This window comes from Eutrigla gurnardus (assembly GCF_963514095.1).
Source record: "Eutrigla gurnardus genome assembly, chromosome: 21".
NCBI classification, from domain to species: domain Eukaryota; kingdom Metazoa; phylum Chordata; class Actinopteri; order Perciformes; family Triglidae; genus Eutrigla; species Eutrigla gurnardus.
The window spans coordinates 7,113,941-7,130,044 of record NC_139932.1 but is presented as its reverse complement, the minus strand read 5'-3'; the positions used below and the strand labels follow the sequence as shown (position 1 = coordinate 7,130,044).

Genomic DNA, 16,104 nt, shown 5'->3' with positions numbered 1-16,104 from the left:
CTGCATTCATTTTTTATAGTTTCTTTGCAGAAGATTATTAAGTGTTATAATATAGATATTTTACGCTATTCATCAACAGTATATATACCCATATATTGCGATGTGGTTTAGATGTCTTCATCTGCGTAGAGCGAAACCCCCCTTAACATTAGTACTCAATGGTACATTCCATGTCATACCCGGAAACAGCTTGAAAGCACCTCAAACGCGCGCACCATTTGATTTAAGGAAACTCTTGAAAATAAAGTGGTAAAGTATACCAGTCTGTGCTGAGTATTGAATCGAACAAGACTCCCATAACCCATAGGTAGTCATAACATTCTCGGTCGGAGCGTTTACTTATTAAAAACGTGCAATGTTAACATTTCTTTAGCTGATTGCTAGCTTGCGATGCTCTCCGGGACAACGTTGGTCGTTCACGTTTTAGCTCCTTGTCCGGAGACGTATTACCGTTATGTGTATCGTTAGTAACATAAACACGGGAGCTGTGATTGTAACGTTAGCTCACGTAAACAATATAGCTAGCTTTCCTTGTAACGTTACCAAAACAAACCAAAATACAAGCCGTTCATTCTTTCCCCTGAAAGGTAACGTTATCTTTACCTGCCTGTCAGGTTACTTGTGGGAATATCGGTCTTGACCCAAACTAAAGTAAAGTAACAGTCCTGGTAATTTGTCAAATAAAGCACTACTTTGTGTGTTTTATTTTCTGGATTGAAGCCTGTGAAAATGCCCATATATCCTACTATCTTTGCATGCCTGCTTGAATCTATGAAACAAGCAGGTGTTTGAATGAGGTTATATTGATTTATCACAATCTATTAAAATCTACATAATCTCATGACATATATTTAATCTACGTTAATTCAAGTTAATACCCAGTGTTGTGTGTGAGTTATTTGTCAGGCGTTGCTCTTTTCACAGTGGTAAACAGCTTTTAGACTAATGATTGTGTCTTTTTGTCTTCTGGTGTATTACAGTTGAAGTGCTGACCTCAAGCCAGCTTTACCAGGACACCCAGCATGCAGGAGGACTCCAGCCGCACTCCCAGTTACACTGTGGCATGTGAGGACTACGTTCATGTGGTTGAATTCAGTCCTTTCAGCTGTGGTACCCCTGCCTCTCTCCTGGCCTATGGTGGAAACCAGTATGTGGTCGTGGGCACCTGTTTATTCCAGGTTAGCGTGCAGCTGCATACAACCATATTTACCTACAGTAATGCCATGTGTCTTCGTTTCTGAATACATACTTGTTCCCACAGGAGGAGGATATGGAGATCGAGGGAGTTCAATTCAATATTCTTCGAGCTTTCCATCATGAATTGCGTGTCGATGCTCTTGCCTGGAGCCCAGAGTCACGGCTGGACAGGATACCCTCTATAAGGTACTGATCATTTTTGGTGTGGTGTTATGTGCCACCAAGTTGCGTGGCGCTGGACAATAAGCATAGGGCAATCAAAATTTCATGTCACAATATATACGGGTGATTCACAATTGCGATTCACAATATTATCCTGATAATAGTCAAAATATGCTTAAAACTCTTAAAATGGCATTAAAGCGTGGAAAAGCAACATTTTTATTAAGAAACTCTTTTTTTTTGCGTCAAATAATATTTTTGCGTCATAGATATTTTTTGTATCCTGTATTTATTTTTCATATTTATTTTTTCTTATCATTATTTTTATACAAAAAAAAAAAAAAATCTTTAAGTGCTGCACTGTGGTGTAGGGGTAAGTACTGCCACCTGACAGCAAGAGGGACTGGGGTTTGAGTCCCGGTTTGGGTTCCTTCTGTGTCCAGTCCAAAGACATGCAGGATGGGGAAAGGTAGATTAATGACTCTAAATTGCCCGTAGGTGTTAATGTGAGTGCGAATGATTGTCTGTCTTTCTGTGTCAGCCCTGTGATCGTCTGCCTTTGCCCAATGTCAGCTGTGATCAGCTCTCCCCCCACCCCCCCTGAACAGGATAAGCGGTGATGATGGATGGGTTTTTTAAAATCAGGCTTTATTTATCACTTGTCTATCATAATAGCAAACTAGACAGCTTTTTCAAGTTGCTTGTAACAGTGTTTACGATTATCCCAATAATTGTCTTGAGTTGGTCTCACATAGCCCGACCTAGCTCCACTAAAGAATAGTCCACAGTGGCCTCGCACACTAGAAAGCAGAAGGGGTTCCATCATTTAAGTTAATATAGCAGCAAGCAACTATTGGCTATATAAGGATATAGAGTGGAGTAATGTCAGTGAATGAAGTCACTCTCCCTCTGCGTGTTGTAATCAGGCAGCAACATCTGGTTCTGAAGCCTTAAACCTGCATTCTCTCTGCTGGCCATCAGGGGGCGACTCCTCTGGGTGTAAAAAGAAGCCTGATTACATAGAAGTCAATGAGAAAATGGTTCTATTTCTCTCTAGATTCATCATCTCTGTAAACATTGTAAACATGATGTTATGGTCTCAATGTCTAGTTTTAAGTCTTTGTCAATACAGCAGGTTCATTTAGTAAATTATGGTCCATCTAGAGTCAAATAGACCATAAAGCAGGGGATGCTTTAGGGCGGGACAATATAGAATTTCTTCGAGCATCAGGATAAAAAAAACACTCACTATAATCGATCATGTGAATTCCCATTATCGGGATAAGCATAATTATCGTCACGATTGACTTGTAAAAGCTGTCTAGCTTGCTAACATGGAAGAGATGGAAAAATTGAGCATGATTTAAAAAGTACAGGATACAAAAATAATATCTTCTAAGAAATGTGTTTATGCAGGGACACCATATGATTCATGACCATCTTATTTAAGATTATTTGATTGTTCACTAAAAAGGATGTTCAATGAAAAAAGTTGTCTCATCTGTGACACAATAAAAATAATTCTTCCAGTATGTTTTAGTGGCACTTTTAGGGTTTTGAACATATTTTGATGATTTTTGGGATGATATCGTGAATCATAAGTATTTTGGCAAAGATAATCGTGATATGACATTTCCATGTCGTCCCGTGTAGCGTGGCTACATTGTGATTGACAGGTCAACACGGCTTCACTACCGTCGCTACCATTGAAATTAAGATGACTTTAACACTTAGCTGTAGATTGATCTTGAATTATGAAGCTAACTTTGTTTACAGCTTCACACCAAAAGCCAGATGGATCCACATCCAGTAAGGTTGCTGCTCAGAATGCCGCTCTGCCGCTTGTGTTCCTCAGATCCACCCGTCGCTCCTCCACAGTCCAAATTTGGTCACTTCTGTTCAATGGTTGCAAAAATTCCAAGATTGCGACGGACAAAATACCAAACCAGAGCTTTGACATATAGACATACGAATGTCATGCCCCTCTCCCAGATAAACCATCCATACATTATCTGAAGTGGAACTGACATTTGCTGATTAATCTGTTCAAGTAATGACCTAATTACAATTGGCTGTTTTTTAATGTTTTTTTTTATTTTAATTTTCTTAATTTTTAATGTTTTTTTATCTGCAGCTCTAGTGTCTCTTTTTACGTAAGAGGTCATCAGACCTGTGTAATAGGATTAGGAGGTGTCAAGGTGTCATACTTCACTCCAACAACAGAAACCTCCGTCTTTAAACACAACAGTATAATTATACACAAACACTCGTCAATTGACCAGAACAAGGGGCAGTTGTAGAGAAAGAACAGCAGCAGTCATGCTGTGTGAAAGTAGTCATCACCGCCTCTCACTGTCACGCTGCAGCTGCCAGGATGTGAGCCAAGTTATTTCAGGTGGCCTTGGACAGGAGGGAAGTAGCCCAACTGTAGATTGTTAGAAAGCAAGAGTTTCCTCCTAATTGGAGCGGTGGATGGGAAGGTTCCACGATCCGCCCGGAGGTGTTTAGGCTTTCTGTAATTGAAAAGGAAAAGCAGCGATAATTCCTGGCCTTCTGTGGTTTACTCCACAGGGCCCTCGAGCCAGCACTGTGACGTGCGCACATGTTATTGCGCTGATGACTGCCCACTCGGGTTCCATCCCTCCCTTCGATCTGCACGTAGCTGTGCCTTCCAGGAAAAGTACAACGTTCTCACGGGCCTGCCTGAAGCAGGGGCCCAGAGAGTGAGCGAGACGAGGGGAGGAGAGGGGGGCTCCAGCTGCAGCGCTGCCACCATCCACCACAACAGCTTGTAATGGGAAGATGTGAAGAATAATGAATCCTACAAAGACCAGACACACCGCACAGAACTACTTACTTCCACCCAAAACACTGATTTCTCAGTCTTTACAGTCAGAAAGAAGCACATATTATGTGTCGTTTCAGCATTTACTTTGCAATCTCCAGACAAGCAGTGTCATTCGATGCAATCCAATTAAACAGATCAAGCCCACCATTGTGCACTAAATATACCAATTTTCTGCTTATGTAATTACATTTTCTCTGCTATAACGTGTGTGTCTGCACAGCAACTGACCTTTCTGTCTTTCTCAGAGCAGATTTGTTCAGCGTAACACATAAAATCAAGCGAACAAGGAGTGAAGAAGAGCTGTTGTGGAAAGAAAATGTTACATCTGGTTTTTGGAAGTATTTTGTTAAAAAAAAAAAAAAAAAAGATGTGGAACAACAGCAAGGATTTTTCCTTCCGTCTGAATGGAGGTAAAAGGAGGGGGGCACTCGTATAGTGACATGGATAAAATCCTGCACTGGCTTCCCTCCCATTCATGCAGTAATTGGGGGTTGGCGCCCAAACAAGCTGGAGATGCAGCTACTGGGATTCAAACCCACCACTTGTCTTTTAAAGATGTATTTGAAAAAAAAAAGTAATTCTTCAGGAGTCAAATGTTGATGCAGCTGAAGAAGTCCCACACTTAAAGTTATTCCCTTCCTCGAAAAAATGTCCCATTTCACATAAAATCTGGGCTAACTTTGTGTTTTCAAGTCTCTTGGTTGAGGAGTAATTTGCAGCGACAGAAAGAGCACACTCTAGTCTCCAAAACCATCTCTCTTATACTAAAACAATAATCACAGTGCTCATGCAACAAGAACAAAGCAGAAATAAACTGCTGCTGGAATTCACTGGTGTTTCCCTTTTTAATAGTGACTTTTATTGTATAACAGAATATTGTTGGAGCTCAATAACGACGACGGCTTTTACATTTAAGGAGAAAAGACAGAAGATGCCTTCTAACCCTACAAATTAGTGTTGTAATGAGTAAAGCATGGAACACACATGCTTTGCTCCGAGTACAACACTAATTTGTAGGGTTAGAAGGCATCTCCAAGTCTAATCTAATCTACTGTAGCAGTAATATCCCGGAGCACATTAAGGCTGTTTGTAATGACATCATGCCAAATCCATCTGTGCCTGCGACCGAAAATGTGTGAACCGCTGTCTGTTTATCCTGGTGATATGTGTGTGTTTTTCTTGTCATAAGTGAGTTAGTGTAATTGTGTGAATAATTGCAGGCACTGGTGTATACTACAACTGATTAGAGGGAAAGTCCTGTGCACAGGTTCTCAAACAGAGACGCAAATGACGTGAGGAATCTTGTTTTTCCCCGTGTTTTTCTTCGCTTGCAATTAGAATCTCCTTGGCAGCGTTTCTACTGATCCCCGTCCAAGTTTCTACCGCACACACTGGCGCTCTGATCCCGAGGTGTCAGTCCAGGCGGTCGCAGGCGTGCATGTAGGAAGAGACGTCGTCTGTCATTGGGTCTACATGGTCCGACTCTGTTTTGATGTTCTCCCTTTTGTTTATTTTTCTATCCTCCCCTTCTTTTCCTCTTCCTGTCTCTTTGCAGATTTTGCACCGCCGCAGCTGACAGAAAGCTACGCCTGCTGACTTCTGATCTTCAGGATAGGCATGAAGTCAAGGTAGTGCAACATCTGGAGCACATTGGCCACAATTGCGCTTGTCAGTTAGCATCAAACCTTCTCTACTTAGCACTGACGTTTGGTACTTGGCGATACAGGAAATGTAGGCGTTTGGTAGAGAATGCCTTTTTAACAGTTTATTAGCCGTGCGTTCCCCTATATTTGTTTACATATTGTTTTTCTGTACTGTTTCCAAGGTGATGGCGGGCCACACCAGCTACATTAACCATTTGGTGTTCGAGCCCACAGAGGGGAAACAAATTGCTTCCGTCAGCGATGACCACACTTGCAGGTCGAAACCCTTTTATTTCTCCGTTTTATCTCTCTCTTTCTCTCTCTCTCTCTCTTTCTCTCTCTCTCTCTCTTTCTCTCTCTCTCTCTCTCTCTCTCTCTCTCTCTCTCTCTCTCTCTCTCCCCCTCTCCCTCTCTCTGTGTTTTCCCAGCTTCTGATTTTCAGTTCTGTTCTCTCTTAATGGTGCAGAAAGTCCTGACTGTGTTTCCACAGTGAAACTTGATGCTAAGCACAACATGCTCTGGTGTGACTGTGCGTAAGCACAGAGCTGCTTTGTAGCTTTTCTAGCTAATTGGTTAAATATGGAAATCCAATTAGCTGCAGAAAGTTTTTCCTCTCTAAGGGAGACCTATAACAAGCTCCCCAATTTTTCCTTTTCAATTAATGCTTGAGGAGGGGAAAAAGCGTGTCGGTAGCCAGGGGTCACCTCAGGGTCACCCCCCATTCTGATAGTTTTATATTTCAACCAAAATGAAGCAGGCGTTGCTTATCAATTGTTTTGACTAATTATTCTGAATTTATTTGTTAGAAAATAGTGGGGAAACATGCACAGTTTGCCAGAGTCTAAGGTGACTTCTTCCCAGAATGTCAAATATATTCAGTTTACAATGATCTAAAACAGAGTAGTGGCATATTCAGAAATTCAGAGCTAACTTTAAAGTCTGTTTGGACTTTCAAATTAAAAAATAGTCTTGAAGAATGCAACAAAAAACACAATATAATCCAAAATCATCAATCAAACTTTGTCCAAGTCGCCAAATTGTAAACGACGGTAGCATCCATGATGATGTTAGCTCCATCAGTGTCACCGACTGGATTATTGTCCTGTCCTGCCACATGAGGCCATCTGAGTCTCCCCCACTCCCGTCCACTCTCCTCCTCCCCCCCCCTGCCTCCTCTGACCGGCCAGAGAAAACAGGAGTGTGCTCCATCTGCTGAAAGATTTAAATTCTGTCATGTTGAGAAAATATGGGACGCGGGAGGAAGACAGGGGCGGAACAAGGGATAGATCAAGTTAACAGAAGAGGACCTTCCAGTCAGCCCACACAAACTGAGCCTCGATACGAGAGGAGGAAACTAGTGCTGCAGAAAGGAGGATGGGGAGTGTTTGCCTGCATGTATAGGCTCATGACCTCTCCATCACTCTGTTAGGTTTGGCAGCCTCGCTCTACTATAAGTTTGCTGAGCTTTGTCATCACTGTCCCCTGCAGTTGTGGGAACTCTGCTGTTGCCAACATGCAACCTGACGCTGCAGCATCTAGGTGGGGAACCAGACTCCTCGGCCTCAGGGGAGTTTGCATTTGGTTCATGTAGTCTAAACCGCCCATGATATCAGTATAGATGGATCAGGGTCCGTCTGTGGGGAAATGTGCCACCTAGAGATCACAGGGGCACACTGCAGGGGATTTGGGGTTGACTGAGTTCGCAGATGAACTCAGGACAAAGCACACCTGCTAGAGCTGCATTATGTGTATGGTTTAAAGCATTTTGTCCTCTTCTCAGTGTTAATCTGGGGGTTTTTCTTGATCCCTTATGTTGTGTAATGGAAACCAAACACAACAGCTTGACGTCTAATCTATGCCGCCGACCTATCTGCCATTCCCAACCTGACGTACCCCCACAGCCACGTCAGATGAGCTCAAGTACCCCGTCATCAGCACCACCTGTCGTGTTCTGAATATGTTCTTAGGAATAGATTAGAAACTGGATGGTATTTAACACTATAAGGGATATTTAAAAAGTAGGCATTGTTACAATAGTTTCTCATACAATTAAATTGTCATTGTTAAGGTTTCAACTGTTAAGCTATTACATTTAGCTATCTGGTTAAACCTTTTTTTAATGTATTTTTAGTGTATAAGTGACTACCTTTTTTTAAAATGAGTCCTTACAAAGTCCATCCGCTAAAAATGTGTAGACACATACATGGGAATATTAGGTCCAGGTTAAAATATCGTTAGTTACAGTTACACTGTAGCTACTTTCATCTGTCTTCTTTTTTTTTTTCTTTTTACATATTCTGTCTGTTTAGTTATTCATAGCAACCATTTATTCATTACTTTCAGCTTTCAACTTCTCTGCTCCCCTCTAACCGTTATTCACACACTCTCAATCACACGAGCAAGCCAGCCCAATAAATATGTCAAATGGTTACAGAAACCTTTCCAACAGCAAAAACAGAGCATGTTAGACCGTCAAAACTCAACGTGGAGCCGGCCCTTTTCAACCCGATGCTGATGCAAACACGGTGCACCTCGACCAGAGTGAACCTGTGACGCACTGCGAGGGGATTATATTGTTCTCCCCCTCCAGAGAGTCGCCTCCGATTATTTACTCTACTCTCTACAATAAATCACATCACGCAGCGCTAACGGCATTTCCCATTTCCTCCACTTATGGGAAACGTTGACATACCGTAATGCTCCCGCCACGCTGTTTTCTCACTTAGATAACACAATAGACGACTTCAGATGTCCTTTTCAACCCTTTTGTACATGGAAGTGTGAGTGTTATTGCTTGATTTAGCGTTATGCAATTACACAGTGTTTTATCAGAGGCGGTCACGCGTGTTTTCGCGTCTCATGTCTTTCACCTCGTTTGGCGAAGGCTGTGTTTTTTTGGGGAGCTGGTGCTCTCCGTTTGAAGGGCAGAGTGGTTGACCACACTTTGGCCGTTGGTGGTGTAGCGTGCAGTTGAGCTCTGCTTGGCTAGTGGTCTGAAAGAATAGGGTTTAGTCGTTGTTTTCCCGGTATGGTCTAGGGGGTTTTCTTCTTCGTCTCCTTTTTCTTTTTTTCCCCCCCTGCTCAGCCTCGCTCATGCTCCACGGTGGAGGCTCTGGCTGAGTCTGCACATGGGCAACAGAGAGAAGCCCAGATTCCCAACAAGGCTCTGTCCTGCTGCAGGGGAGATGAGGCAGGAAACGTTGAGTGTTTACTGAGGTCTTGATCTGAGACGGGGCATATCCTCCCCTTCACCGCACCACTGAGGACATCAATCTCTCCAACAACACGCTTGACATTTAGATGGTCTTTGGAGGTACTTTTTGGGCTTTATTAAATGATGTCTTCTGCATGACCTCATCAGTCAGCACCTTCCCATGCTTCACAAGCATTTGCTTTATATTCCCAGAAACACTTGTAGCCCCCCACCCCTCCGCCCCCATCCCCACCTTTTCTTCCCGTTCAGGATCAATCTGATGTGGTTAACCATAGATCCAGGTCTCTGGACCCGCAATTCTCTCCGTCCAAGTGATTCATTACATCCGTGGTCTTTCTCAGCTGCTTTTGCTATCATAGGTCTTATTTAGCTTTAGAATGGGCTATTATTTAAATGAAGATTGGTCAGAACCCTCACACGAGCATTCTTGGTTGGCGTTTGCCATTTTGTGTGCACAAAGTAGGATGCTGTTCAACTTCTCTCCGCCTCTCTTCCTCAACTGACGTGCATCCTGCTTCTCCACAGAAAATGAATGGCAGCGGGCCGCCCACAGCGAAACATTTTCTGTAATGTGAGTGGAGCGTAACGCCGACTCAGGAAAGGGGTGATGGTTCTCCCCCTCCAGCCCCTGCTATCATGGCTCAATGTAATGTGAGGCTGGCGTTTTCCCCGAAAGAGGAGTCCAGCATAAGTCTGTCTGTCTTCACTGCTCAGGGCCCAGATCTGAGAAAAGAGCCCTTTTCCCTGAAAAAGCATGAAGAACCCTGGACATCACTGGCGCACAACAAGCAGACGTTGGATCAGTTCTAGACATCTCAAACATGAAGTTGGATGAGAACATGTCGTTTATCATTGCCCGCACCGTGGGCCATAAAAGCATCATAGTCGTGTGTCTTGTATTGAAAAGTTGAACTTGAGTTATTGTGCCCTCAGCCCCCTGCTGTTTTTCCCCTTTACTCTCATGACTGCACGGCGACACAAACTTCAAACACAATCTTGAAGTCGGCAGACAACACATCTGTTGTGGGGGACGTAGGTGTAAATATTCACAAGGACCTGGCATGGGCTAGCCAGATCACAACAAAAAAGGCCTAACAGCATCTTTTCGGCCTCAGGTGCCCTTAAAGAAATTTGGCTTGAAGTCCCAATTCCTCTGGGCTCTTGTCGGGTCTCTATAGACAGCCTCCTGGGAAGTACAGCACCCCCAAACCACTGCTTTATCCCCCAGGCCATGAGGCCCCACACACACACACACAGTGAAATCTCTTTATTGTCATAAAGAGTCATATTTGTATCGCTCTTTTTTTCTTTTATGGATCCTCCCGGTAAACGCATTTCACACAATTACTTTTATAATCAGAGTGATAATAAGCATCTTGAAACTCCAGCACCACAAAGAAAGAAACCTTGGGAAGGTGAACTCTTTTCAGATATTATGTAAGCCTCTCAGGGTGGCTCAAAAGCCGATGCTTTTTTTGGAACTCCTCTAAAACCCCATCTTTGTTGTTAATTAAGAGGTAGTGGATTTTGTTTTGGATTTTAAGCCAAGAGCGGTTCACACATCAAGTCGAATCAATCCCTAAAATTACTAATGAGAACTGATTAAAAGTCTTGTGTTTGTTACCCCCCTTCACAATAACCTGAGAACTATATGTGTTTTGCAAAGAGTTCCCACATCACTTCATCATCACATCAGTTTATAAGGGAGTAGTCACACTTTTATGAAGTGTTTGCAAACGCACTAAAAGCACACTAGATCATACAATTACGCTTGTCTCATCGATTATATTTGTATTTAAATGCTCATCTTAATTTCTCACACAGGGTGTGGGACCTGGATGGAAATGAATGCTCTACTCTCAGACTTCGCTCTCCTGGCATCAGTGTGTGTTGGCACCCAGAGGAAGCCTTTAAGGTAGGGCTTGGTTCAGATGCTGTTTTTTTTTTCAAGCCAATACTAAAACATATTGTGTTTAATATGATATAGATCAGAGAAAAGAAAGTAATCCATTTATCAATGATCAAAATAGTAGATTAGTCTACTAATTCAGTTGGTAGTCTAAATACAATGAAGGCAGGTGGACTGTAACTTTAACCATCAGATGTCAGGGCAGGAGGTTTGTCCATCACGGATGAATTTTCAGCAGCAGAGCCGTCGACTCGCCCCGTGGGGGGTTTGAAGCACCTTGTTTAATTGCCCTCCATTGCTCCTGATCTCATTCAGGCGTCCTTAATGCTCACCAATAAACCTGATCATTTTGTGAGAGGTCAGATGAGCCTAAATAAGATTCTCTCCGCCATGTTAAATATCCTCGAACAAAGTGACGAACTAAGAGCTTGAAACCGAAGCCCCACCTACTTTTTCATCTCCACACACTTGGAGTTACAGAAAATCCTGGCGTATTCTTACGTTGAGAGGTTGTAGAGAGGTTCAACCATTCCACAAGAATTTGGGTTGAAACATACTGAGCCCTTTAAGTATTGATGGAGTGGATGCTGCCCAGGATGTTTCCCTTATCTGTACTGTTGCATGCTGGGACAGACTCTGTATGACCCTGACCAAGAATAACTGGTTATTAAAAATACATGGCTGAATGCGAATAAGATGAAATAAGACGGAAAGTTTATTTATCCCGAAGAAATTGTTGTGCAACAGTCCAAGTAGTATTAGTACAAGGTAGGGAAGAGTACAGTTATACAATCTCAATCCATCAAATACAAAAAATACAAAATGGCAAAAATATAAACGGGCTTAAGGTTGCATCTTGTTGAGGTCGATGATCTGGCACATTATGGCCCATAAAGCCGTGCCATGTTGTAATGATTGTAAGCCAGAAGAGAGCTGAAACCCCATAAAAAGCAACATGAACTACAAATATTGGTTCAACCAACCCGTGTGTCCTCTCCAGTTAATGGTGGCGGAGAAGAAAGGAACGATTCGCTTCTACGACCTGGTGACCCAGCAGGCCATCCTGTCGCTGGACTGCGGTCAGTCACCGCTCATGTCAGCTGACTGGTGCCTCACAAACACAATCAAAGTCGGTGCCGTGGCGGGTAATGACTGGCTCATCTGGGACATAACTCGCTCCAGGTAACCGGGGGAATGTGGGTCATATGCTACTGATGCTGCATGATGGGTTGATTTATGTCGGGTGTGCTTTAATCCTTATTTCTGCTCTTCACAGTTACCCACAGGAAAAAAGGCCAGCGCACATAGATAAAGCACGGTTATTCAAGTAAGAAGAATTACTTTGTCTCATTTCCATCCCTCCATTCTGCTGATCCAAGGTGAAGGTCACCGTGACCTCACAAAACACACTTTTGGCAGAACTCTATGATATAATGACCCGACTTCTCACTTGATTTATTACCTCAGTAAACATCGTCAACATGAGTTTATGGTCTCAGTTGCTAGTTCCAAGTCTTCTTCAGTACAGCATGATGTTCATTTAGTACATGATGGCCAATGATGACCATCCATGACCTTGTCCGGACTGGGAGTTACCTGTTATTGTCGTTGTAGAACTTTAGCCATTTTACATCCTGTTTTCAGTTCATGAAAGGTTTTGTTGCCTGAAAATGTCTTTCAGTGTTTTTGTTATACTTGGCTCCGCCTTCTCATGTCATAACTTTCTGCAAAAAGCCAAGATGGTGACAGCCGAAATATTGAACTTGAGGCTTGAAAAATGGCAATAAGAAGAGACATAAGGGTCACTTCATCCATATTTACATACGCTCTATGAGTTCTGGCCATATCTCAAGAATTCATATGGTAAATATGAGAATTTCACATAAATGATACATGTGTAAACATGACTAGTTGGCGGAGGTGAACAACTGTGAACTGTTTTTTTTCTCCTTCTGATTTTCACCTGAATTGATTGTCCTAATGCAGTTTTAGGTTTGGTTTAATTGCGTGATTGCATTTAAAGAGCTGTTGCCCCTCTCCTCAGGTGGTCTCGAGCCAATGAAAACCTCTTCGCCACCACTGGATGTCCAGGAAAGATCTGTAGTCAGTTACTCATCCACCATCTTGGCCACCCACAGGTGAGCGGGTTACTTTTCACAGTCCGGATCATTGTTTTTGCACAGCTCCTGTCTCATATGACATACCGATGTCGTTACAGCCGGTGATGATCGGATCGGCCACAGTAGGATCGGGTCTCAGCTGGCACCGGAGGCTACCGCTCTGCGTGATTGGTGGTGACAGGAAACTTTGCTTTTGGATGACTGAAATGTAGAAATTTGTACTGCACTTTCCATGGTGGATAACGAAGTCCAACTAAGTGTTTCTATTCTAGTAAATGTCCAATAAAATAAATATTTTTCTGAGTATCTGTTGAGGTTTGAACTGGGTTTTGATTGAAATTGGCTGCATGCTTGAGCTTTGTTCTTTTTCATTTCTGCCCACCAATTCAGGTCGGCTGCAGATAAACAGCGTATGCCGGTTGGGTCTCTGCAAAGAGCTCGTTTTTCTTTTCTCTTAAGAGTAAGTTACATCAGCCGCCTGTAATGTCCTGCCAAGAAAGCTGTACTTCAAAGGAATGCGTCGAGGCGTCGGTGCCAACTCTCCACTTCACCAGTCAACGTGATCATCGTACTACAGGTGTTCTCCCTCTGACTGTTTCTCAATGTTCTAGCTATCAATGACACACTGAATCATGTCAATAATACGTCTTTGTACGGGCCATTCCACCTGCTGGGGTGCACGGAAAATCCACGGGAAGGTTAAGACGAGGAAAAACTAGGAGGTTTGCGGCCGTGCTCCAGCTGTTGGACGAACCCTGCAGGGGAGACGCCGGGGTTGTAAGTTTAATCATAGGAAGAGCTTTGGGAAGCATGGGAGCCCGGGGCCACTTCAGGTCATCTCCAACTCCAAGACTTACCTTACCTTGGTGAGTAATTATCAACGCTCCACAGACCAAACACTGATGACAAGGGATCACTTGGCAAGGACTTGGAAGTGCTGTCGCAGGAATGCCACGTGTGGGAATCCACCGTCTCCATTTTCAGCACAGCCGCCAACCTGCAGAAGACACTTTAATTAACTTGATCTTGAGTCATTTTAGGGGACAGGTGATCACTTGTTTCCACAGATGAGCCTGATCTTCAAGGTTGGGTAAATGTGCGTTCATACCCGGGCGTCTAACAGCCGTTCATTGCTCTCCATTAATGTAAATGTCAGCTGAAACACTAGTTTGTATTGTATTGCAGCTCCTCGGCACGACAGAACACAGCGAGTCGATGCCGTGGAGACCTCCATCTTTCAAACCAGTTCGTCAACCTCGTATATTTCTTGGACGGGACGCGGTAACCGCCATCCGCAAAGCATAACATGCTACCGCTCTCCTGCTCTGCACTTTTGTTTGAACAAGTCCAATGTGGTCTCCACTCTCTACGTTTGCTGTGCTTTAGGTGCAAGTGGTGCCGGAGCAGCTGCGTATAACACAGCAGACGTCAAAGTCAGATGCAAGGAGCTGCCATTTTCATCTGTGCACACTCTGAACGTCTTCCAAAGAGTATAAAAGCTCCCTTCGAGGGCACTGGAACCGCTAACGGAGCCACTTTCCTCTGAAACATGAGTCATGGATCTCAGTGGCTTCAGGAAGCCCAGTGACTCAAGGACACCATCTGATGGCTGCGGAGCAACATGGCGTTGAGGTTTAATTCTCCTCTGTGAACTGATGACTGCAACACATCTTGAAGATCTTACAAACTCACCTCCTTCCTGGAAGCTTGTCCTCAGGTGTCACGTCCCCGGGCCTCCGTGTTTCCTTAGATGTAGGCTGAATGAAGCTATTTTGCCTCACAGTTCAGATCTCTCGTGGTGTGCGTGGACTAATAAACTGTGAAATGGATGAAAGACTTTCAAATCCTCACCAACTTTCTCCTAATCTTCCCCCCTCAGATAATTCTTCTGCGGCCCTGCCAACTTTAAGCCTGGGCTCAGCAAAAAGGAGAGCAAATAAAAATAATGAGGCCCACAATATGAAGGGAAACAAAGAGAGAGATTAGGGCTCTTTGAGGCCGGTGTATGACTTAATCTCACGGCTGGTTTGTTATGCCATGTTTTTCCCAGAATGAAGCGATTATGTTGATCTTGATGAGAAGAAGGGAGTTAGCCAAAGAAAGGTGATCCATCCCTTCTTTTGAGTAGTTTTATTGATCAACTAACAGTCAGCTGCTTTGTCGGTACAACTTTTTAACCTGGCAAATGTAACCGATGGCTTTGTTGATGAATCATTTACTGATATTTTATGATTCAGACACAAGTCATGAAAAAGGAAAGAAGGTCCAGCATGACCGTTTGATCACTTACCTCCTGGAACCCTGCAGCAGAGGTCCACAGATATAGATATCCTTTTCATATCGCCTTGGTGTCTCACCAGCATTCAGAACCGCACAATAGGATGACCGTTATATCGACCAACCATTGTTTTTATAGTGCTTGGACTTCCAGATGGTGCAGCGTTCGGAAAATGGCTAATTTTACCTTGATATTCAACTTGTATCCCAATCAAAGACGTTATAAGTGGAAGTGGTCATTGTGACATCACCCATGGGTTTGTGGACTGTGGTTTTGAATCCTCGAGTTCGGCATTTTAGACGTCGCCATCTTGGATTTTTGCAACCAGTGAACAGAAATGACCATATTTGGACTGCGAAAGAGCGACGGGTGGATCAGCACCCTTACTGGATCTGGATCCATCCGGATTCTGATGTGAAAATGTTAATATTAGATTCATAATTCAAGGTCAACTTTACAGCTAAGTGTTCATCTTACTAGATAATAGCATTGGTAGCATGGTAGCAGTACCTTTTGGACTCACTATCTGGCACCTGGTTGCTGCGTTTTGATAGATGTTGACACCCAGAAGCATCCTGAATACAACAAAAAGAAATGAGGAAAGTCAGACACAGACGCCCCCACACTCATAAAATCCCATGGAGTATCTCAGGCCTGAGGACAAAGTGAACCCCGTGACCCTTCCTCCAGTCCGGAGGAGGCACCCAAGCCAGCGCGGGGATGGGAAGGCCCT

At 43.5% G+C, this 16,104-nt stretch overlaps 1 protein-coding gene across 2 annotated transcripts; it reads left to right on the top strand.

The window, feature by feature from the left end:
• The first annotated feature begins 172 nt into the window (after positions 1 to 172).
• Positions 173 to 13,399, top strand: nup37 (nucleoporin 37). 2 transcript variants are annotated; one of them, XM_084039015.1, is made up of 10 exons: positions 173 to 249; positions 981 to 1,178; positions 1,262 to 1,383; positions 5,763 to 5,835; positions 6,033 to 6,127; positions 10,889 to 10,979; positions 11,974 to 12,155; positions 12,250 to 12,300; positions 13,018 to 13,111; positions 13,192 to 13,399. In XM_084039015.1, exons 2-10 carry the CDS (start codon positions 1,023 to 1,025, stop codon positions 13,303 to 13,305), a joined length of 978 nt encoding a protein of 325 aa, XP_083895141.1. In that variant the 5' UTR covers positions 173 to 249; positions 981 to 1,022; the 3' UTR covers positions 13,306 to 13,399. The 2 variants fall into 2 exon arrangements, with proteins under 2 accessions (XP_083895141.1, XP_083895140.1); XM_084039014.1 differs by having other exon boundaries at positions 180 to 307.
• Positions 13,400 to 16,104: the final 2,705 nt, after the last annotated feature.

Bases quoted from the DNA above. Each gene is read 5' to 3' on its own strand.
- nup37 (XM_084039015.1), top strand. From the start codon at position 1,023: ATGCAGGAGGACTCCAGCCGCACTCCCAGTTACACTGTGGCATGTGAG. The intron at 1,384-5,762 runs GTACTGATCATT...GTCTCTTTGCAG, and splicing joins GACAGGATACCCTCTATAAG to ATTTTGCACCGCCGCAGCTG. The intron at 6,128-10,888 runs GTCGAAACCCTT...TTTCTCACACAG, and splicing joins AGCGATGACCACACTTGCAG to GGTGTGGGACCTGGATGGAA.